Below are 22,354 nucleotides of genomic sequence, written 5' to 3' on the forward strand. Positions count from 1 at the left end.
TCTGATTAGCAGGAGTAATTATACTGCAGCGGTGAAGGCGCTGAATGCACGCTGGCCACCTTCCACCACTCGAGGGCCGCTATGGGAAGCGATGGGGAGAGCAAATGAAGACAGGAAAGACGAGGAGGAGGGGAGAGGTTGATGAGCTGGGTAATGAAGAGAAAGGAAGTCAGGCCTGTGTCTGTTTTTCTAATCTCTATCTCCATCTTGTTCTCCACGACAAACACTCCCACAGACGCTTCACACGTCTCGTGAAACTGACATTATCCCAACCTTTCACACGTCCGAGTGATGAGACCTTCATAAACCAAGAGGGAGGTGTTTTCAATTTCACATCAAAGCGGGTTTGCACATGTGCGGTGTCCAGGGTTTAATGAAAAATGTGGAAGCTGAAGCACGCTTGGCAGGAGAGGAGGAGCGTGCACGTGCCATCAGCTGTATTGATTTTGGATGCCCATAAAGAGTGTTTGTGCGCCTCACCCTGAAGAAGACTTTCAGTGTGTGTGTGTGTGTGTGTGTGTCCTGCAGTCAAGTGTGGGTGCTCATAGAGGTCATTCAGCGAAACCTGAGCATGAGCAGAAGAAATCCCAGGACTCATATCGACCCATCGGCACAGTATACCAGCACAGCACACTGCACACTGCCTCTTCCCATCCCTCCCTGCCTTTGTCATCCTTCCATGTAATTGACACTTGGTGACAGCTGGATATGAGGCTGGGATTTGGGGGTTTGGAAATATCTTCATCCTATATTTGGTACCAAACATGGAAAAGGAAGAAAAACCCAGGATGGCTCCTTCCTGGAATGATGGAGCGCAGATATGATGAGAGTTTCAGCTTCCTGTTTGCTGCTAAACTCGTATCTGTATGCGAAGCCAGCGCAGACCACCATGGAGGGCCTGGAAACATCATCACCACCACATGTGACCGTTACCCACAGGCCCAGCGGTGCTCAACGACAGGGCTATCCATTCAAAGGGACGCCCCGTGAGGACGCTTATCATGCCATATCCCGTCACACGATTGGTCAGGACAAGAGAGGGTCAAAGGTGAGACAAGCTGCATGTGTGGGCGCCCGACGGGCAGCAAAGGAGGGTATTGTGGTCGGCTGCACATCAGATGGAACCAGTGGGTACTGTGGAGGGCTTTTATGGGGCAAAGGGGGCAGTTTGTTATGATGGCTGCCAGACCTGTCACGGTACGTCCTCATGGGTCCTTCACTGGAGTCAATTAATAGGGAGAGTCTTCAAACCAAACAGGAAGAAACCAGGAGGAGGAGTGATTCATGGAGTTCACAAACGCAGATCTGGTTCACACACGTCCTCCCTCAGTCCCCAGCTTTGATTCATAATTGAACTGACTGAACCATCAGAGGTCATTTTTATCTAACATAACAGCTTTTTTACTGTTTGATGAGGAAAAACAAGAAGAGTTTGACATTTAAACCCAATTTGAGACGACTGCATGCCCCGGTTCCTATAATGTGGTGTCTGTGGGGGCTGGGGATGCTGTTTTTTTTGTTGTTCTTTTAACATTTCTTAGTTGAAAAAGACCCTAAAGGTAACCAAGCAAGATAACGACAGTGTCAGTGCAGCAGTCTTAGCAATATATGCCTAAAGGTAGACTCATTTCCCAATGAAGGCTTTCCTTTTGTTGTCTTGGTCTGTTCTTGGGTTTGTAGATAACTGTTCACTAGGGATGGGTACCGAGTTAGGTACTTTTAAAGGTACCGACCGAATTCTGTCAAAAGTACCGCGTACCGATTCACATAAAATCAAAAGGTACCATATTTAGGTACCTAAATGCATCCTTGTGACCGTGAGGGAGTGGAAGAGTAGGAGATTGTCCTTCCAACTGGACATGAACACAGCATTGCAAGGTTATACACTGAAGAATGAATATGTTAAATTGAGAAAAAATATGTATTTTATTCTTCAATAAATTGATATTTTTTTACCACTATAACACAGAAAGTACCAAAAATTGGTACCGTTGAGTACCGGTAAAGGTTAACAGGTACCGGGTATAGGTACCGTATCGTTTCAAATGTGAAAGGTACCCATCCCTACTGTTCACTAAGTCTACTTAGCTGAATTATTTTGACATAATGTGAAATCTTAAGCCCTGTTTACACAGGTTATGATTGTTGTAATCGTACTGACTGAAAAACAAACCTTGGGTACAAATAAAGTAATCTGAATCTTAACTTTAATGTTTCATCTAAAAATGTGTTAAAAACTGCGTTTGAACAGAAACGCTGAGTGACTGAAAGTGCTGTAGTACGCATGCCAGGCCTTTAGTTGGCGATATAACTTGAGAGTCTTCTAGTAGCTGAAGTAGAGGCAAGCTGATTATCTGGCGTCTATACTGAATGCGTCTTCACTGATAGCAGAAGTCGAGCAACAGATGAAAGGCAGTCAGCAGATTTAGCAGCATTTAGCATGGTAGTCTGCGATCGTTACTACTGTTTGGTTTGTGCATAGCAGGTTAAGTTGCCACATGAAAAGTGTAAAAGTGTTACCACAAGTTCCACCCCAAAGGCCGTTTTCAAAAGTTTACATTTCAGGTTGGCTAAATGTCATTTCCATGAGGCGGGGCTGAAACGTAACAATACCTTTGCGTTTCATCCTAAAACTGTTGTCCTGGGGCGCAGATGGCCTAGTGGATCAGGTCGTACTCCATGAGGTTCGCCCTTGCACAGGTGGCCTGAGTTTGAATCCAGCCTGTAGCAGCTTTCCCCTTACTCTCACCCTGTTTCCTCCTCTATCCACTGTCCTCTCTACTATCCAATTAAAGGCATAAACAGCCCCCAAAATATCTAAAAAAAAGAAAACAACAAATGCCCTAAAAACGGCCCCTTGCCCTGCAAAAAACTAAATCTTATCAAGTGTTTTTGTCTTATTTTCAGTAGAAAATGTCTTTTTAGACTTGATTTGTGCCACATTCACCTGACCAGTCTAGAAAAAATGTCTTATTTCAAGGTATTTAAAGACAAAAATTAGGTCTGAGTTGCTTGTAACAAGTAAAAGTGTCCAATGGAACAAGAGGAAAGTGACTTGCATCAAGACATTATTATAGTTTCAAGCAAATTTCAAGTAACTTTTCTCTTGTTCTATTGGCAGATTTTTTGACTTGTTACGAGCAAATCAGGCCACATTTTTGTCTTTAAAAAACTTGAAATAAGACATTTTCTAGATTGACCAGGTGAATGTGGCTCATATTTAGGGTAGTAAGACAATTTTACTTCAAATTAGACAAAAAAAACTTGATACGATTTCAGTTTTTGGCTGTGTAATCCATCATGTTTTATGCTAGGTTTTAAAGTCTGATTGAGTCGCTCAGTCGCCGTTAGTCCTCTGCCATGTTAGCGTGATCACCTCTCCTTTCTTTGGGGGGTTTGGTTAATTATCCCTGCTTTCATTAACCCCTTGATGCCCGTTGTTGCGAATTTGCGACATACCCAGTCAGGTCTTGATGCAGCTGTAATGACCTTTGTATCTCATTATTACCTATTGATTCACAATATGTTGATCAGGGAATGAACTTCTCATGTCTGTATATAATATAACTTAGTTTTAACTATTGTGTCTTGCATACTCAAGTTTACAATCTCCACTTAATTTAATATCTGTAAGACTAAAAAAAATACATAAAAACAATCTATTTTTAATTGTTGATTAATTCAGGCAGAGAGGGAGAAATGATGTGAAAATTAAACAAAAAATGGACTCTGCTTTGGTTAAGCAAAATGTAAACGCAGAGAGATTTCTGTTTCAGCACTGCATAAAACTGAAATCTTATCAAGTGTTTTTGTCTTATTTTAAGAAATATGTGTCTTGTTGTACTTAATATGAGCCACATTCAACCTACGAGCCCATGAAAATATCTTGTTTTTAAGTTATTTAAATATAAAATGAGGTCTGAGTTGCTTTTAATGAGTAAAAAAAAATCAGCCAACAAGAGAAATTTGCTCGAAACTAAAACTAGTAAAATGTTTTAATAGAAGCAACTTTTCTCTTGTTACAAGAAATTCAGACCTAATTTTTGTCTTTAAATAACTTGACATAAGACATTTTTCTGGACTAATCAGTTTAATGTGGCTCATATTAAGTCTAAAAAGACATTTTCTACTGGAAATAAGCCAAAAACACTTGATAAGATTTCAGTTTTTCCCAAACTCATACCAAGAATGTCACATGATCACTTTATTTATAAAGAAAAGAAAATACCTATAACTGGACCGTCTGTAGTTTCACAGTCAAACTGTAGGACAGTAAATCAACAAGAGCCAAAAGTCTGAAGTAAATCAGACAAAGGGAAAGAAAACTGAGGGGAAAAGTCAGCAGGCAGAGAGAAGAGGTGGTCTGATAAAGAAAGACACCTGAGCGGCTCACAGGAATTTCTGAATCCATCCCAAAGTTGTTGAAATATTTCTGTGAGGGCCAAACAGGTGGACACCGAGGCCAGGCATCTGTTTAAAGCTGCAGAAATAAAACACCTCTCTGCGCTGGAAGTTTCCTTCAGCCGTGTTTTTGTGCCCGTTTTAAAAACTGACCTGAGAAGCAAAGCAGTGCCTGGTGTCTGAAAGGTGATGTTGGTGTCTGAGAGCACCGCGCTGATGATTCATTGGTGGTAAAAAATCAAACTCTGATGCTTCGTGTGGAAGACAAGGTTGGAAGTCATCGTCTGTTATTAGCACTTCTTCCAGCTCGTCTCCCTGCTCCTTTTCTCCTTTCGACTCAAAGAGGGATTCACGCTGTACTGAAGCAGGGTGCTGACACAGCTTTAAGGTTCATTAACTCCACAAAATCCAAATACCTGCGAGCGTCTGAGGCTGCAAACCCCAACAGGGTCAAACTTTGAGACGAGCTAATCCTAACAGTCATATCAAACATTAAAGTTCATTTAAAAGCTCTGGAGCATGCAGGAGATCAATTAAAGGGCATGCATTAGTGAGAGCTTCGGCTATTAAACGCTTTCTCAGAGGCGTTTAATGAACTCTACGATGGAAAAGCTGCTTCGGTTAAAGTTTGCACCAAGGTGGGACACTGTGTCGGGTTTGAGAGCCACAGATGTCACACTTTATCCCACAGCTCTCACTAATCTGATATTTCTTATCAAAGAAATCCAAAGCTGAGACGTCCACCACCCAGGTCTGCGCCTCGTCCCCCCTGATGAGGTGGATTTCATGCCTCGTCCAGCCTCAGAGAGTTTACAGCTTCCTCTGTATCTCCTCTCAGATACAAAGAGCTCCTCTCTGCTCCTCCTGTTGTGTATTGCCCTCTGCTTTGTGGGAGAGCAGATTACTCATTGTCTCTGAGCTGACACATCTCCAGTCTTTGACCTTTTAATGCTAAAGCTTTTAACTTCCTGCCATTTGAAAAGGCTGACCTCCAACTGGGAGAGAGACGTTCTATATGATGGCTCCAACGCAGCTTTGAAGTTCCTGGAAACCAGAGGGCTCCTAAAGGGATCTGTGCTGGACAAGATACTGGAAAGAAGTCACTAATTACTGCGATCAAAATAAACTGAGCAGCTTTTGAATCAGTGTGTGTGTAGCTTCATGTGCTTTTGCAGCCAGCCTCAAGTGGACGATTGTGGAACTGCAGCTTTAAGCTTTAATCTCTGCAGACCTGAGCTTCCTGCTTGGTTTAGTCCTTCCTGGCTCACAGATTGTGAAGCTAACACTGATTTATCCTGTTTGGACAGGATGACGTCTCCTGAGTTTGCTGGGCTGCAGCTGGGTCGCTGTTTGCAAACGACAAGTTTGGGTTGACTGGTCTTGCACATGCTCAGAATTTACCACTTTACTTTCAAAATAAAGTTGGTATTTTAAAAACAGACTACTAACAAGTGAATTATGAGCCAGTGTGTGCCTGGAATTTTCTCATGTTGACTAATTGTGGATTCGTCTTTGGTAGTTTTTAGCGATTTCTTGCAAATTCCTTTAAAGGCACGTAGTGTAGAAGTTGTCAGCATTTGATCGTGCAGAAATGGCAGAAATGAGAAATACTGTTTAAATATATGTTTGTGTTTGTTTTTTTATTAAGTTAGCTCCTGTTCACAGAAGCAGACATTATGAACGGCCGTGTTTGTATACTGCAGATTTTTGAGGAATCACTGACAAAAATTGAAAACCGATCAAGTGTTTTTGTCTCATTTTCAGCAGAAAATGTCTTTTTAGACTTAAGATGTTCTTATTAAAATGTCTGCTAAAATTTCTACACATTGCACTTTTAAATTTTCTAGTCTTAGCAAATCCAGGAGCTGCAATCCTTCAATGCTCGACAAAAACAAGCTAAGAACAGGGTTTTCACTTCTCAAACTGCATTTTCTAAACTTTAGTATCTTTTGCATCGATCTAAGTCTGTGTCTCTTTTCTGTTCCTGTTTCTTCCTGAGTGCGTTTGTGCTCTGGTTTACCCACAGCCTCAATCAAGTGACCCAAACAGGCTTTGAAAGCGACCAAACAAACCCTGGAGATTTGTCTGTGGTGCAAACTCGCAGACCAACTTCCGGACTGTGAATTACTCCAACGTCAGCTTCACTCATCCTCCGACTGCAGAGAAACAAAAGTCAAAGACGGTTTGAGAACAGAGACTTTTGTCTGCTTAATTCTCCTGATTTATTTCAGGAGGAAAAGTGAAACTAAAGATGATGTTGGGAGCTTTGCTTTGGTGTTTTTCTCCTGCACTCTGTCATTAGTTCTGACAGATGAGCCCTGTTTGGAGCCTGGAATAATTACAGCAATAACCACCTGTTCTTTTATGAGCTCTGTGCGACCACTGGAGGAGATAAATAAAGCCATAACTCGCAGGAAGCGCAGCATGATGCGCTTTATCATCTGACTGCTGAAGTCCAAGGCAAAGAGGCGGCTTTTATTCCTCCAACCAAGAGGATAATAAACAAAGATGTTGAGTTTACAACTTTCAAATGATGCTTTAAAGGTTTATCTTTCATGGCAGATCATCTGTTAGCTCATAAAGAGTGGTAGCTTGTTGTCTTCTCTTCAGGTTGTGCTGAGTGCAGTGTGTGGCAGACTTACTGTGACAGACAGAGTCGCTGGTTGGCGTGCATTCAGCCAGCTGCGTCTCAGTCTCCTCGTCGCAGATGGTGCAGGGCAGGCAGGGGTCGAGGTAGCTGTCCTGCTCCGAGAAAGTATCGTCGAGACACTCCTCACACATGGTATCGCGGGTGTGTTCACAGTGGGAGAACACGCCCTGTCCCGCCGGGCACACCGTGCACGGCTCGCACTTCCCCGATATCAAGCTGAAGAAGTAGTTGTAGTTGCAGATGCAGATGGCGTCGTTGGAGTCCGTGCAGGGCGTCTCCATCCGCATCAGGCCGGTGCACTGAGTGCAGGGCCGGCACTGCTCCGTGTGGCTGTAGTTCTCCGAGAAGGTCTCACCTGCAGAGACGAAGGGAAGGAGAGAAGGGGCAAAGGAGAGGTTAGAGGATGGAGATAAACAGAGGATAAACAGTGCGTCTCATGACATTAATCATGTTTACTGCACATTCATTAGAGGGGAGGACACATTGATCCACCGGGCACTCAGTGATTTGTGCTCAGAGACAAGAAAGGTGCTCTTGTGTTGGAGCGAGTCAAAAGCCCGCTGCGCTCATTACGATATCGATCTCGATGTGTCTGTGCTGGGCCGAGTAAACCGCTTTCATCTCAGTCACAGAGACGAGCAGGTGAGGAAGGATAGTTAACGTGATGGAGTTTAATTAGAGTGTGAATAAACTACATCAGGGTTTGTTTTGTAACTGATGAGGAGTTAACGTGAGGAATATCCAGATTCACTCTTTGCGAATGTTTGCGTCAGAAAGCTTCAGCTGGGTTCATCACCAAGGACACTACGACCTCCAACCTGTTTTTTTCTTTCATGGAGAGTATCTGGAAACACATCAATATTGCATGTTCATATAGAATTATTCTCAGAAATAATTGGATAACTGCTGAATTATGCATACAGTGAGAGGGGGAGGGGTGTGAGCGTGTTGTACAAGTGTAATTTAGAGGTTTTATGAAGAGGGAAGTGGATAAGGACCCAAACAGCTCAGAGTACGTAGAGCGGAGGCTTCACTTTTCACTTCTCTGTGGTGTTAACATGAGAACGGTCACCTTCAGAGAGCTGCACATCAAACACCAACAATCCAATGTGTTATGATTTACGATTTTAAGTTTGTTTTTTAACACCAGACCATGTGAAAAAGCTAAATGATGATGATAATTTCTACAGACTTAATCAGGAGCCATATTTTCCTATTAAATGCACATCACGTGAGTCAGAGAGAAACATTTCACCCTCTGCTGGAGAAAAGTGAAGACTCTTCTAATCCAGTTTATAAGTAAAGACTGAAATGAAGAATTTGAATTTGAAAAAAAATAAAAATTGACGAAGAATCCAAGTTTTGATATTGCCAAACAAAAATCCTGATAAAATGACTTTTTCTTCCACCCTTGTCGGTTCCATTGAGATTAAAAAACCTCTTTTCCAAGGGAGACCCGTCCAAGACAGGCAGCAGCAAAAACACAAAGTTACGGACAGGAAGCACAAAAAGAGACAAACACAGTCAATAAAAGACAAGAAAATGTATTAAATCCCGTTCTTGGAAATGACTGTACAAACAAAACGAGCTACAACCCTCAAAGAACCAGCTTCCATTTTTTTCATTTTAGATTTAAAAACATTGTTCGTGGATGTTTCCTCTGTATTCCTTTCAGTCTCCATCTGTAGCAGCTCCTCTTCTGTGTACTCCGGTTCATACAGGTATCCTTTTGGTTCCAAAGTGAATGAAACTTCTTCGTCGCTGTCATAGTCACTCATTTTGAATTTCCTATGCTGCCTCACAATCCTTAGAGTACAAACAAAAGAATTACGATACTTGATCAAACTTACAGGAGGCTACAACCGGCGCCTGAGGCATAGCTTGTTTACATTCCCTACAGCTGAAAGGAGGAGGGGGCACGGAGCGCACTAGCTCTGCGCGGAAGGACACATGACCAGTTATTTAGGTCCGGATAAATGTTTATATTTCCGAAGACTTAATGCACTTAAAAATATTTTATGTATCGTATTCTTAATCTGTGGTATTACTTTTTGATTTTAGTTTTTGTAGGCAGAGAAAGTAGCCTTTGAATTTGGTACCGTCTGTCCCTGTTAGCGTCTATTTCCTCGTAACCATCGATTACAGTTTGTGTCTTACTGAGGGAGAGGAGACAACTTTCTACTGTATCTAATGTCCTTAGTGGTCACATAGAGCTCATAAAACCCCACTTCAAAAAAACGGAACTATCCCTTTAAGGAACCAGCTCCTTCAGCTTTAAGTCTCCAACTGGTTTCAAGCTGAGGGTGCAGAGCACCCAAAGGCCCTTTTCCCAGTTTCTGTCAGAGCATTTGGGACAGAGATGCATAATGAGGTCCTGAGAATGTAGAGAACTGTCTGGTACTTTTCTGCATGATAAAAACCCATGGCTGTCAATGGATTAAAATATTTAATTGAGATTAATTGTATGATTGTTCATTGTTAACTCACGATTAATCTCAAATTGATTGCACATCTTTTCATCCTTTCCAAATGTATGTGTTTAGTGGTAAAAAAAAAATATAAATTTGTTTAATAATGAAATACATATTTTTTTCAACTTAACATATTTATTCTGCAATATATAACCTTGTAATGCTACGTTTATGTCCAGCATGGAAAATCACCTACTCTCCCAGTCCCTTACAGTCACAAGGATGCATTTAGGTACCTAAACATGGTACTATTTTATTTTACATGAATCAGTACTCGATACTTTTGACAGAATTTGGTTGGTATCTATAAAAGTACCTAATTCAGTACCCATCCTTAGCTGTAGCTGTGGCCACTATAGCGGATGTACCTCAATTTACATTTCAGAAACAGACGGGTGACGTCGCAGAGACTACGTCCATGTTTTATACATTCTATGGTGTGATACCTGCTAATGGTTCATATCGAAGAAATGTGACCTCTGGCTATACTCTCCAGTGAGGGAATGGCGCTGCTGGGGAATGGCGCTGCAGGGGGCAATCGTGCTCGACTGTGACAGCCCTAAGAAAAACACATAAATGGTGGGGAAACAGGCCAAGAATTGCCTTATGGATAAAAGTGTAACAGTGTGTGAGCTTTTAGGTTCCCAAAGCAGACCATCCGACCTGAGAGTACAACTCACAATAATGGGTCAGAGGTTTACAGTCTGTCATGAACCTCAATGGTAGGCAGTATCAACCATATGAAGACACTGTGCAGAGGCATGCATGTACAAAAGAGTAGCAGCAAAGATAAGCATCCTTCATCGTGAGAGAGGAGAGTCGATTCTGGTTGAAACCTCCTCAGTGATGAATCATTCGGGCTGGGTGGAGCTTTAAAAAAAAAAGCCTCCTGACTGTGTTGATGTGCGGTGCAACACTTTTCTGCAGTTGCATATGTCTGAGACCGAGTGTTTCTCCTGACGTGTTGAGGAGCAGCATGTTGTCGGTGTGAAAAGCCCCACAGCAGTGGCTTTGCGTCGTAAGCCGCTCTGACGGGTAAACACTGGCACAGGCTGGAGCTCTAAACACCTTGTAAACAGCAGCGCGGCGAAGAAGCTGAGGATGACGGTTGTCACATTATACAGGCAGCCTGAGGAGAGCAGAAGGAGGGAGTGATACGGGAAGACAGAGGTGGATGAATGACGACTCTTTGAGGGTGGGCTTGTCTCGAAACGTGAGATCAAAGTGTTGACGTACATCTCTGTACCTCCTGCTCTCATGACCGTCTGGAGGCCGGAGTGGAGAAATCACCAACTTGTGCATCGCTTATTTGAGTTTGTGATCTGCAGCTTGTGTTTTCTTTGCAGTCAGGCTCAACCGGTAAACCTCTGCTCATTCATTTCAATTATCCCACAGCGCGCAGGCTTCCTCACTAATTTCAACCTGCATGCATGAGCCCCTCTCCAGTCCGTGTGTGTAAACACGTCTAAATGCGACCATATGCAGCGAGCACTCAGGAGAGGAGTGTGTGCATGTGTGTGTGAGTGTGTGTGTGTGTGTGTGTTTGAGATTTATGTGTCAGCACTTTCATCTTGGGGCTAAAAAGGGAAAGTAAAAGGTCATCAGGAATCAGGTGTCGAGTGTCTTCTTTAATAAAATATGACGCTTTCGCTAACCGTCCCCAGCTGAGGGATGACCAGAGCGATCCATCTCCGTCCCTGCTCAGCAGTAAAAACCTCCAGGTGGAGAAGACGCCGCTGCTGCTGCGACCGGAGAGCGGTGCACTTAAAATGTGCCACCTCAGCCTCTAAAGAGACCCCCTTCCAAACATCTGATGTGTTTTGCTCCCATTAGTGTCATCAATAATGTAGCTGAGGACGGCCTTGAAGCTGCCCCGTGATCTCCACAATCAGCACTTTGGGTGTAAGCTTTTAGCGATGGCCGCCGTTTCTCCCACGCCGCGTCGTGTCTTTGTTATGTGTTGACTGTGGATGGAGTATGAGCGTCAGGAGAGCTGCGTGACGGCGCTGTTTGCCTCTCCAAACATGTTGCATTTTTGTGTGCAATTATCGCCCTGCTCATTGGCGCTCTCAGCCTCCCCGCTGATTTGAAACAGGTGTTTTCAGGATATTACTGAGCTATTATTAGGAGACCAGAAATACTCAAGTATCCTCGCCTCCTCAAGACCTGCCAGAGCAAAATCTCCTCTTCCTCTTCTTCATCCCCTCGTGATCCAACCTTGGACCGAGTTCTTGACACTGTTTCAGTTCTCGTCAGACCAAGCTGTGGTTCTGCTTCTCCTTCCGCTTTCAAATCCCTGCAGACTCTCAGTCCAAGTCCAGAGAGACTCTTTGTAAACGCTACATCGACTCGTGAGGCTTCTGTCTCTTAGATCTTCAATCAGTGTCCGAGTTTTTCCTTGAAAGGTTCTCCACTAAGTGAGGCAGGTCCACTCATCTTGACTCCCATGACAGCAGAGAAAATTGGAGAAGACTGATAAATATTTCAGAGTTGCTGACGCTGGCACTCATCCCAAGCTAGGACCAAGGGGGCGGGGATGGGAGGGGGTAACGCATTCACACACACTGACACACACACAGGAAGTGGAGAATCGGAGGGGTTATAAATAAAAATTCACCCATATTTACCATGAAACAGGAAATGGATGTGATGACCTCTTCAATTATTCATTTCTGCACCTCAGAAAACATATTTATAGTTTAAGTCCTCCAAGTTAGGTCCACAAAAATCCCAACCAGCGCAATTTAGTTCAACGGGGATTCCTAAAAAGTTGTAGCACTGTTTAAAATGTTGATAAAAACAGAATTTGATGGTTTGCAAATCAATTAAATCCCCAAACTATTCCCAGATAAAGACATAGAAAAGACTTAAAATGTACAATAAACCTTCTTGTGTATGAAATATCAAAGCCTGTGTCTAGGTTTTTTTCAGACAGTGTACAACATGCGGCTACAGCATCAAACAGTCTGGTCTTTATGTAAGAATGAATTGTAATAAGCATTTTATTTTATTTTATCTAATTTTTTTAAAAATGTGAAAATGAATTGTAATAAGCATTTTATTTTATTTTATCTTATTTTATTTTAATTATGTATAGATTTTTTTCCAAATTTCACTAGTGTTTGTATCTTTTTATGCTTTAAAATCATTTGAATATATTTTCACATTTTTTAAATATGTATATTTTATTGCTGATAAACTTTTCAACTCTGGTGCTAGTCTATTATGTTCTGAAAAAATTAAATATCAAAATAAATATATAAATACATAAATACAAAAATAAATAAATAAAAACAAAAATAAAAATAAATACATTAAAAAATAAATAAATACAAAAATAAACAAATAAATAAATAAATAAATAAATTAATTAATAAAAATGTATTTTTCTAATTCCAGAAGATTTTTTTTTTTTTTTTTTTTTTTTAAAGGAAAGAAAATCAGTACAAAACTCTTGACATGGACTGTTTTACAGCTTCACCATAGAAAGCACTGTTCTTAGGAGAAAATGACTTGAGATTATTCTTAGGCTGCTGGAAAAAAATAAATATTTAGCTGAAATTACTCTGTAGTGGAAATCACCACATGAGCTAAAAATCGCCTCAAAAAAACTTCCCTATGAACAGTCTCTCGCTACATCCACAAATGCAGAACAATACTAAACCGTTACAGGAAGAAACTTTGTGGTTTCATGATTAACAATGACTTTTTAAAAGCTACATCCTTTGCTTTAAAGAGAGGAGGAACCACCCAGCTTGGTATTAGTGCACAGTTGCATAAAAGCCCACGTTGTGAGTAAACTACACGTCTATGAAGGCTCGATTGATGTCAAACCATCTATACAGGCTCTGGAGCAGCATATGCTGTTGTCAAGGTAACCCTGATTTCAGGGGAGACCTGGGAAGTTCCTGTGAGAAGTCATCAGACCCCATGCTGGGTGTTTACAACAGAATGGCTCTGTAGTTGGAGCGTCCAGATGTTGGACTGTTGGAGTTTGACATACTTGGAGCTTCATAAATTTAAAAAAAAATCTAGAAAAAAGGGAAACCCAGACTCTTCAGCAAAGCACCAAATTCTGCTTCTGGAATTTCTCACAGCAGCTTTGTTTCTTGCTCCAGTGAGCCTCAGGTGCATCAAGATTAAAGTGGTGAAACAAAAACAATATTGAAACCAATAGAAAGGCGTTCACACGAGCCTCAGAGTCACCTCCTGAATGTTGGAGTGTAATTGTTGCGTGTTTATCAGCGGTGAATACAGTTCCGGTCCTGCAGGGCAGGATAATTGTTCACTGTTAGAGGCACAATAGGCTTTTCAATATGGTTTAATTAGCTGGATCAAATGAGTAAAGATGCACCAATGTAACTGTGTGTGCATAATGAATGAGCAGATCGTGCCCTTTGGTGCCTGGCTCTCTAATACCGTTTTATCCGCTAATACAGACGATGAGTCATAGCAGAGGGGAGGAGGAGGGGCAGGGGGGTTCAGGCTGACGGGAGCGAGTACAGGATGGAGAGGAGAGGAGACACGACAGGAGTTGGTGGGATTCACTGGAGTGGAGGGAAGAGGAGGAGGAGGAGGAGGGGGGCTGAGGTGGAGTCGTGATTTCCAGCCCACGCCGAAGAGAAACGGAGCAGCGGGTTACCGTCTGCGCATCACTGACCAGCGTTTACAGCAGGAGAGAGAAAACCCTGATGACGTCAAACTGGATCCAGAGTCCAGACTGCTCAAGCTGCGTCTTCATTCAACAAATTTCTCCAGTCTTTCTATTAAAAGCAACATTTGATTATGACTGAATCACGCTGCGCGCTCTCCATCTGCAGCTGTGAGGAGATGTTTAAAAGCATAAAACTAACAGAGGTGCGCTCCATTTCTATCAAACTTTACACCTGGACCTATTTTTGTCAATTTCACGCCTGTGAGTTTCCATTCCAACATTGGCTCAGTGTGACAGTTGGTTTATGTGAAACTGACTCCTTTTTTTTTTGTTTTCACCCCGTGGCGCTGTCTTGCTCTAGACGTAGAGAATTGGCTCCCTGCCCCTGTGCCCGGCGCTTCAGCTCTTGATTTCCCGGCGGCGAAGAAAGGAAAAAAACTTCAAAGAGGTGAAATCAGCCACACTTTAGATTCTCAACAACATAACACAACACAGAGATTAGCATCCATTTTGCAAAAGAGTCCAAGGACATCAGAGTATCAGTTTTCCGTGTGCAAACAGCCGCCCTGCCTTCCTGCCTGCCGAGAGCGTTCTTCCATAGTTTAATACATTACCACAAATTAGATCCAGTGAAGCTTTGTTCGGTTTTCTTGCACAAGAGGTTTGAAAGCCGCTCTTGTTAATGTTTGCATCCCTCAAAGTCAGACAAATGTACAAGTACCTCTGAGCTGAATCCTAAGAGTGGCAGGTCATTTGGCCCTAGTCTCAAGAAAGTTGCAAGTTTTTCTGTTTTTGGCAAGCCGAGTCATCACAAGTCACAAAGGTTGTCAATTCAATTCAAGTCGCAAAGGTTGTCAATTCAAGTCGAGTCACAAAGGTTGTCAATTCATGTTGAGTCACAAAGGTTGTCAATTTAAGTCGAGTCACGTAGGTTGTCAATTCAAGTCAAGTCACAAAGGCTGACAATTCAAGTCACAACGGTTTTCAATTCAAGTTGCAAAGGTTGTCAATTCAAGTCAAGTCGCAAAGGTTGTCAATTAAAGTCAAGTCGCAAAGGTTGTCAATTTAAGTCAAGTCACAAAAGTTGTCAATTCAATTCAAGTCGCAAAGGTTGTCAATTTAAGTCGAGTCACGTAGGTTGTCAATTCAAGTCAAGTCACAAAGGCTGACAATTCAAGTCACAACGGTTTTCAATTCAAGTTGCAAAGGTTGTCAATTCAAGTCAAGTCACAACGGTTGTCAATTTAAGTCGTGTCACAAAGGTTGTCAATTCAAGTCACAAAGGTTTTCAATTCAAGTCAAGTCACAACGGTTGTCAATTTAAGTCGAGTCATAAAGGTTGTCAATTTAAGTCAAGTCGCAAAGGTTGTCAAGTCAAGTCACAAAGGTTGTCAATTTAAGTCAAGTCACAAAGGTTGTGAAGTCCAGTCCCAGAGGTTGTCAATTCAAGTCAAGTCGCAAAGGTTGTCAATTTAAGTCGTGTCACAAAGGTTGTCAATTCAAGTCAAGTCACAACGGTTTTCAAGTCAAGTCACAAAGGTTGTCAATTCAAGTCAAGTCACAACGGTTGTCAAGCCAAGTCACAAAGGTTGTCAATTTAAGTCAAGTCACAAAGGTTGTGAAGTCCAGTCCCAGAGGTTGTCAATTCAAGTGGAGTCTCAAAGGTTGTCAACTGAAGTCAAGTCACAAAGGTTATCAATTCAAGAAGACTTACGTCACAAGGTTGCCACTTCAAGTCAACTCTAGTCACAAGGTTGCCAATTCAAGTGGACTCAAGTCCCAAGGTTGCCAATTCAGGTCCACCAAAGTCCCAAGGTTGCCATTTCAAGTTGATTAGAGTCACAAGGTTGCCGATTTAAATCATCTCAAGTCCCAAGATTGCCAATTCTAGTAGACTCGAGTTACAAGGTTGCTGATTCAATTTAAGTCACAAGGTTGTTGAGGTTGTTGAGGTTGTTGAGTCGGGTTACATCAGCAGCACAACAGGCTACAGGCTACAGGGGGCAGTCGCCGTCTTTAGCTAACAACCGCACTGTGTTGTGTGTGCCCATTGGCTGCTTGTAATCTTACTACACACCTGTCTCAAATCTATCAATCAATAAAAGTGTGACCCTATAGTGTGGTGAACATGCTACGAGTCGTCCGGCCCAGCTTGTCCCAAGTCAAGTCCAGTCTCAAGTTTTTTACCCTCAAGACGAGTCGAGTTGCAAGTCGTCAAATTTGCGACTCAAGCGCGGCTCAAGTCGAGTCTCTATGATTTAAGTCCAATTGTCTGCTCAAAGTTTTAATGCAATTGAAAATGTCCAGCTTCCTGTCAGCCATAACTCTAACACTGCATGTTCCTGTGCTTTTAAAAGGAATGAAAAGAAAACACTGCAGGGAGTCTCGTCCCCCTCTAACCTACACTGAGATGCTCGTGACCTATACTTTGACGCTTTTACTTAGCGCTCTGACATACAGCAGCATCTCAAAGGGCAAGGAGAGCTGCACAACACAAACTAAATATATCCTGGAAAGAAGAAGAAGAGCACATCACTTTGCAGCATTCCTTCTTCTTTCTCCTCTCCTTCATCTTCATCTTCTTCTTCGTGCACTCTTGGCTTCTCTCCCAGCTCTGGGTGCTAATGGTTCACAGCTTGAGTCGAGTGTAAGCGAACACATTTGGACCCACTTACAAGCATCAAACATATGAATTCCTGCTTTATTTATCCAGACAGATGAAGCAAAGCAGATACTTCATACAAATTGGACAATAAGAGTTTGTTTTGGCTTCAGTACGCTTCGTTGTTTGGAGTTCAGGGCCCGAGCGACCATCACGAGAAAATGAAATGAAGTGGATGTGAAAATATAGATGATGTAAGTGCTGAGTTCGCATTAGTGTGTGTGTGTGACATGTAGCTCTGCAGCTGAACATGTGTCTGTGCTGAATCTGACAGTTTCCAGATTGAATTAATCCAGTTAAAGTTTGACACATCTCAGGAAACACAGTTTCTGCAAAGTCAAGATTTTTCATTTTCACGTTTGATGTTTTTTTTTTATCCGTTTCAGGCTTGCTTCATCCAAATCAGTGAAATAAAAAACAGATTCATGGACAGATTGTCAGCAGATTTCCTTAAAACCACGTTTTTTTTTTAACCAAAGAGGAGCGCTGCAGGCAGTGAGGTTTGTGGACAGACATGTAAGTGTTGTGTTTTTCAGCTCTTTGAACACAACAAACTCCAGAGGAAGATCTCCACAGATCTGAGGATAAAACTGACATCTGACGGCGAAGAAGCGGACTAATCATGACTCTGAAACCACGTTGTTGCTCATAAAGCAGATAAATTGGCTTATTAAGAAAGTTTAAAAAAAGGAAAAACATGTTGAGTTTGTGTTTTTATGCTTTGAAAGAGTTAATTTATCTTTTTCTTTTTTCAAATTTTGTAATTATGAATTAAATTCATCATTTTGTCATTCCACACCCCGGAGACTCTAGCTGTACTTTTTATAATAAATAAACAGTTTGAGCATTATTGATGTTGATATTCAGGATGATTAGATGCAAACAATGATGAATGTGTACTCACTGTCCAGACACTGTGCACAGACCGTCTGCGTGGCCCCACATTTCTTCACGACGCCCTCTCCAGGTGGACACTGCTCGCAGCATTCCCCGCTGAGCGTGTACTCGCCGCTGTCACAGGAGAGCACCGCCCGCTCCGTCTTGGACCCCAGCACTAACGCCACCTGGGGCACAGCAGGACAGAGGTACAGTACATCAGAGCAGCGCTCACAGAGAGCAAACACACACACACACATGCTGAGCAGAGCCGGTGTGACTTAAACATACACAGCAAACAAATTGAAGAAAATTACTGCCAGGTGTCCGACCTGTTCCTTTACATCCTATCAGGAGTCATCATAAATCATGTTGTCTCCGTCTATATTAGACACACTCTGAGCGAGGCAGTCGTCTAAACTGCTCTAATGGCCGCCCTGAAGCCACATCAGCTCTAATCGTAAACTTATGACACGCCGCGGCAAAGGCAGTTACCATAAAATCATGAGCTCACGACATTATACACATGCCTGTCCTAATTACTGTCTGAAGGTGAGAGGAGCTAACGGCTGCTTCCGATTGGTGGTACACACACACACACACACACACATATGCACACACGTTTTTCTATCTTTGTGGGGACTGTAATTGCTGTTTTCAATCAGCGGCACAAACAAACACCATGTGTGAGGGACCCTTAACCTTTACTTCTGATCATAAGCACATACACACTCACACTTGATTTTCTATTCTTATGAGGACTAAAGCCTTAGTTTCTGATGGTTAAAACACAGACATATGTTCTTCCTTAATCAGGGGGACTGTAACCTTACTGTAATAGCCAGCACTCACACACTTGTTTTCCTAGAGTTATGGGGACACTAACCTCAGCTTTGATGTATATGAAAAGACTTGTTTTTCTTCTAAATAAGGACTACAGCCTCAGTTCCCATGGTTTGCACACACACACACGTCCCTGTTTTTATATATTCATGGGGACTCTGATTTTTGGCATAAATTCAGACTTGTTTTTCTGTCATTACAGTCACGTTATGGGCATTACACACACACACACAAACACTTAAACACATTGATTTTATTCTATCATTATGGGGACTTAAACCACCTACTGTGATAGATATACATACTTATGTTTTCCTATCTTTAGGAAACACACATACACAAATCATATTCTTGTCATATCTGAGACTTGTTTTTCTATCCTTATAGGGACTTTACGGTCTTTTTTAATAACCATTGTACACACACATTCTGTTCTTCTGATATTGTGGGGACCATAACCTCATACACTCCCATATATTTTCCTGTATTTATGGGGACATTTACCTATGCTTCCAATCCCTGTCAGTCACACACACACACACACTTGATTTTCTTTTTTTACCAGGACTGTAGTTCTTACTTGTGTGGTGATCACACACATTTTTGTTTTTCTATCACTGTGGGGACTTAGACATGTTTTCTCCTGATGGTTTTTGTAGTTGCCCAAACCTGTATTGCTATCTTAATGGGGACTGTAACATCTACTTGTGTTGTGCTGACACACATATTTGTTTATGTAGTGTTGTGGGGACTATAACCTCTTCCTGTCACAGCCAGCACACACACACTTAATTTTCTATCTTAACAGGGACACACATTTTACACACAACTGTTTTTCTATCAATATGGGGACAATAATTGTAAATGCATATAGGAAAATTGAATAAGGGTACCAAACTGTGTTTCCAAAGGGAAATGTACCCAAACTTTGAACAAAATTGAGTCTTAAAGGAAGACTAAAAGAGCTCCCTGGGCCACTATAATGAAGTCAGTTTCATATTAGATAAAAAAGACTATAAGCTTTCTCACATCTCTCTTATAATTTGCATTTAAATCCACATTTTATCACTGTAAATACCTGCTGACTGTAAGTAAACATGCCTTTACTCTTCCTCTGTCTCCCTGTCAGATAAGTATTTGTACGCCTGTAGTGTTTCCCTTCATCCTCTGTAACGTGTCTAATCTACTCCAGTTATCCTCCTCCTCCTCCTCCTCTTCCCCTGTTGCATTTCCTCATCTCTCTGATATAAATGCCAAGCAAAGGAGTTCAGACTTGTTTGTAGAGCATTGTTAGATAAAAAGGAATTTAGAGCCAGACATTTTAGAACAAAGAAAGTCATCATGCTGAAACACTTTTATGTTCTTTGGCTCTTATTATGTAACCAGGAAAAGCTCGTTTCCACTTACATTTGCTGAAACATCAATTCAGTCTTTCTGTCTTTCTCGTTCCTCCTCCCCCTTCTCTCTGTGCTGTCCCTGCTTTCATTCAGAAACAGATGGAGTGAGCCGCAACTCCTCTCCCTCCCTTTCTCCTTCTCTATCTTACTCCTCTTGCTCAATATTCCTCACATTCCTCATCTCCCTCCCAAGACTGATTCCTCTCATCATTTCAGCCCAAATCTGACTCTCTATTCGAGCAGCTTACTGGAACTAAAGTTGCTTTCTGCAGAAACGAACATCTTCAAAAGAGTTTCCTCTTGTACCTGCGAGGGGGAGGATTCGTGTCCCTGACTGCTGTGTCGACTCCCTTTCCCGTGACATCTCTCTGGAATTTCACTCAGCTCAGACACAGATTACCGGCAAATTCAGCAGGAAGATTGGTTCAACAGAAGCAGGACGCACACACACAAACATACGGCGACCCAGCTGTGATATGCTCAGCTCGTCCTTTTCCCAATTTCACGGTCAATTTGCGAGTTTATTTCTAAATTTAATTCCAAAGAGCAGCCGACCGTTGCCACCCTTCAAACCAGCTGTCATAACAGTGTCCCCTCTCACATGCGGGGCTGTTCACACGATGACTGAGAGCTGCACAATCACAGCAGCTGCTGTGGACATACCAGAGCCCTCTGCTCTCTGCGCCTTATCAACTTTTTCACATTATCACTCAAATTAACCCCAAGCTCCTGTCTGATACGAACAAACAAATCAATTTCCTCTCCAGAAGCTGCAGAAACATTTATCTCTATCCCAGACCTTTCAACTCAGACTCATAAAAGTGTGAGCCAAGTTGCAGGTTTGCCGGCAGGTCCTTGGTTTTTTGGATGCAACCCAATGAGAAGCAGAAATCTCTGTTTTCCAGATACAGGCAGTGGAGCTGTCCAACTTTTCCAGCCTGGATGAAAACCCACAAGGGAGGAGTGTGTGTGCAGGTAAAGGAATTATGTATTCAATGCAAATGTAAAACTGATGCTGCAGATTTTGCAGAAAAAAATGCGCACTGCTCCTTTAAAGTTGCATTTTTGAAGGAAATACCACAGGTTTAATAAAGCAAGCATTTCAGTGTAATTCATGCACCAAAAACAGGTTTAAAATGCAGCAAATATTTTTTAAAAGAAGGAGAAAATTAAACAAAAGTCAGAGCTGGATTAGTATTTGCACTCGTTTTGGATTAATTGGAGGATTTTAAAGCAGAAGTAAAATCTCAAAGTGCATCAAATCCTCCAAAACTCCAGTTTCTACAGTGATGAAGCAGTGTTGCATGGGTATCCCAGCGAGCACGCTCGACTAGCAGCGCGGATTACTCACCAAAGCGCACAAAATCACCAGCGATAAGGTAGTAGTCATCCTGCGTCGCCTGCTGGAGTCTCATAAAATCAGATCTTGTGCAGAGAAAGCAGCGCTATGTGGAGGGAGAGGAGGAAGAACAGGAGAAGGAGGAGGAGGAGGAGGAGGAGAGCCGCGCAGCAGGAGTGCTCATTTTAATCCCAGCAGCGCGTATTTTTTATCAATGAGTCCGCACCGTCACACGTCCGACCGCCCGGGACTCTCCGCACTGGAGTCAGATGCGACTGTAGGTGCACCCCTCAGCAGCACCACACACTGAGGAGAGCAGGAGGAGGAGGAGGAGGAGGATGAAGACCGTCCTGTCCGGAGTGCTGCTCAGCTGCAAGTGCACTGCGGAGGAGGAGAGAGGAGAAAGAGGGGGGTTCGTCCACCCTCCGGTTTATTAGCCCTGATACTCCTGCAGTGAGACTAAACAACCTGCTCCTCTCACACACACCCCTCTGTCTCTCTCTCTCTCACACACACAGCCACACACACACTTTCACTTCTGCTTTAATCTCACGTGAGGTCTGATGCAATGCGAAAAAAGTGATCATTAAAATGATTTACACTTATTGCAAACATGCTGCACCCCTCCCCAAATGTCTGCCCTGAAGTATGTAGACACCACAACACAACACAACACAACACAACACAACACAACACAACACAACACAACACAACACAACACAACACAACACAACACAGCTAAAGTGTGCACTTGTTTGTTAGAGTGAGGGGATTAATCCTGCTGCATCTGAATGTGAAATTATAATCTCTGAGTGTCCAAACTATGCAAATCTCCTCATGTCTAGTTTTTAATTGTTCCTGATCCAGAGCCAAAGTCTCAGCTCAGCCTGTTCTTGTGGTGTTTACTGCTGGTTTGCATTATCTCAACATGTGTTCCCAATATCCCCCTCTCCTCCACATTATGTAAATTAAGGCAGGAGGCAAATTATTATTATTATTGGAAACACCTTCCCATTAAATGTACTCAAAGACAGCCACACAAAAGTTGTCCTTAAATTGGG

General features: G+C 42.4%; 1 protein-coding gene across 1 annotated transcript in view; it reads right to left on the reverse strand.

Annotated features, from left to right (window-relative positions):
• Positions 1-21,731, reverse strand: part of ngfra (nerve growth factor receptor a (TNFR superfamily, member 16)) — a 44,983-nt gene extending 23,252 nt beyond the window's left edge. Inside the window, exons 1-3 of the mRNA XM_074697253.1 lie at positions 21,306-21,731; positions 17,743-17,902; positions 7,044-7,406 (exon numbers count right to left, since the gene is read on the reverse strand). Of these exons, the coding sequence (XP_074553354.1) occupies positions 7,044-7,406; positions 17,743-17,902; positions 21,306-21,344 (562 nt within the window). The 5' untranslated portion in view covers positions 21,345-21,731. The remainder of the gene's footprint in view (positions 1-7,043; positions 7,407-17,742; positions 17,903-21,305) is intronic.
• Positions 21,732-22,354: the final 623 nt, after the last annotated feature.

This window comes from Halichoeres trimaculatus, unplaced genomic scaffold (genome assembly GCF_033239565.1).
Source record: "Halichoeres trimaculatus isolate MK-OKI-2021-1 unplaced genomic scaffold, fHalTri1.1 fHalTri1_scaffold_20, whole genome shotgun sequence".
NCBI classification, from domain to species: domain Eukaryota; kingdom Metazoa; phylum Chordata; class Actinopteri; order Labriformes; family Labridae; genus Halichoeres; species Halichoeres trimaculatus.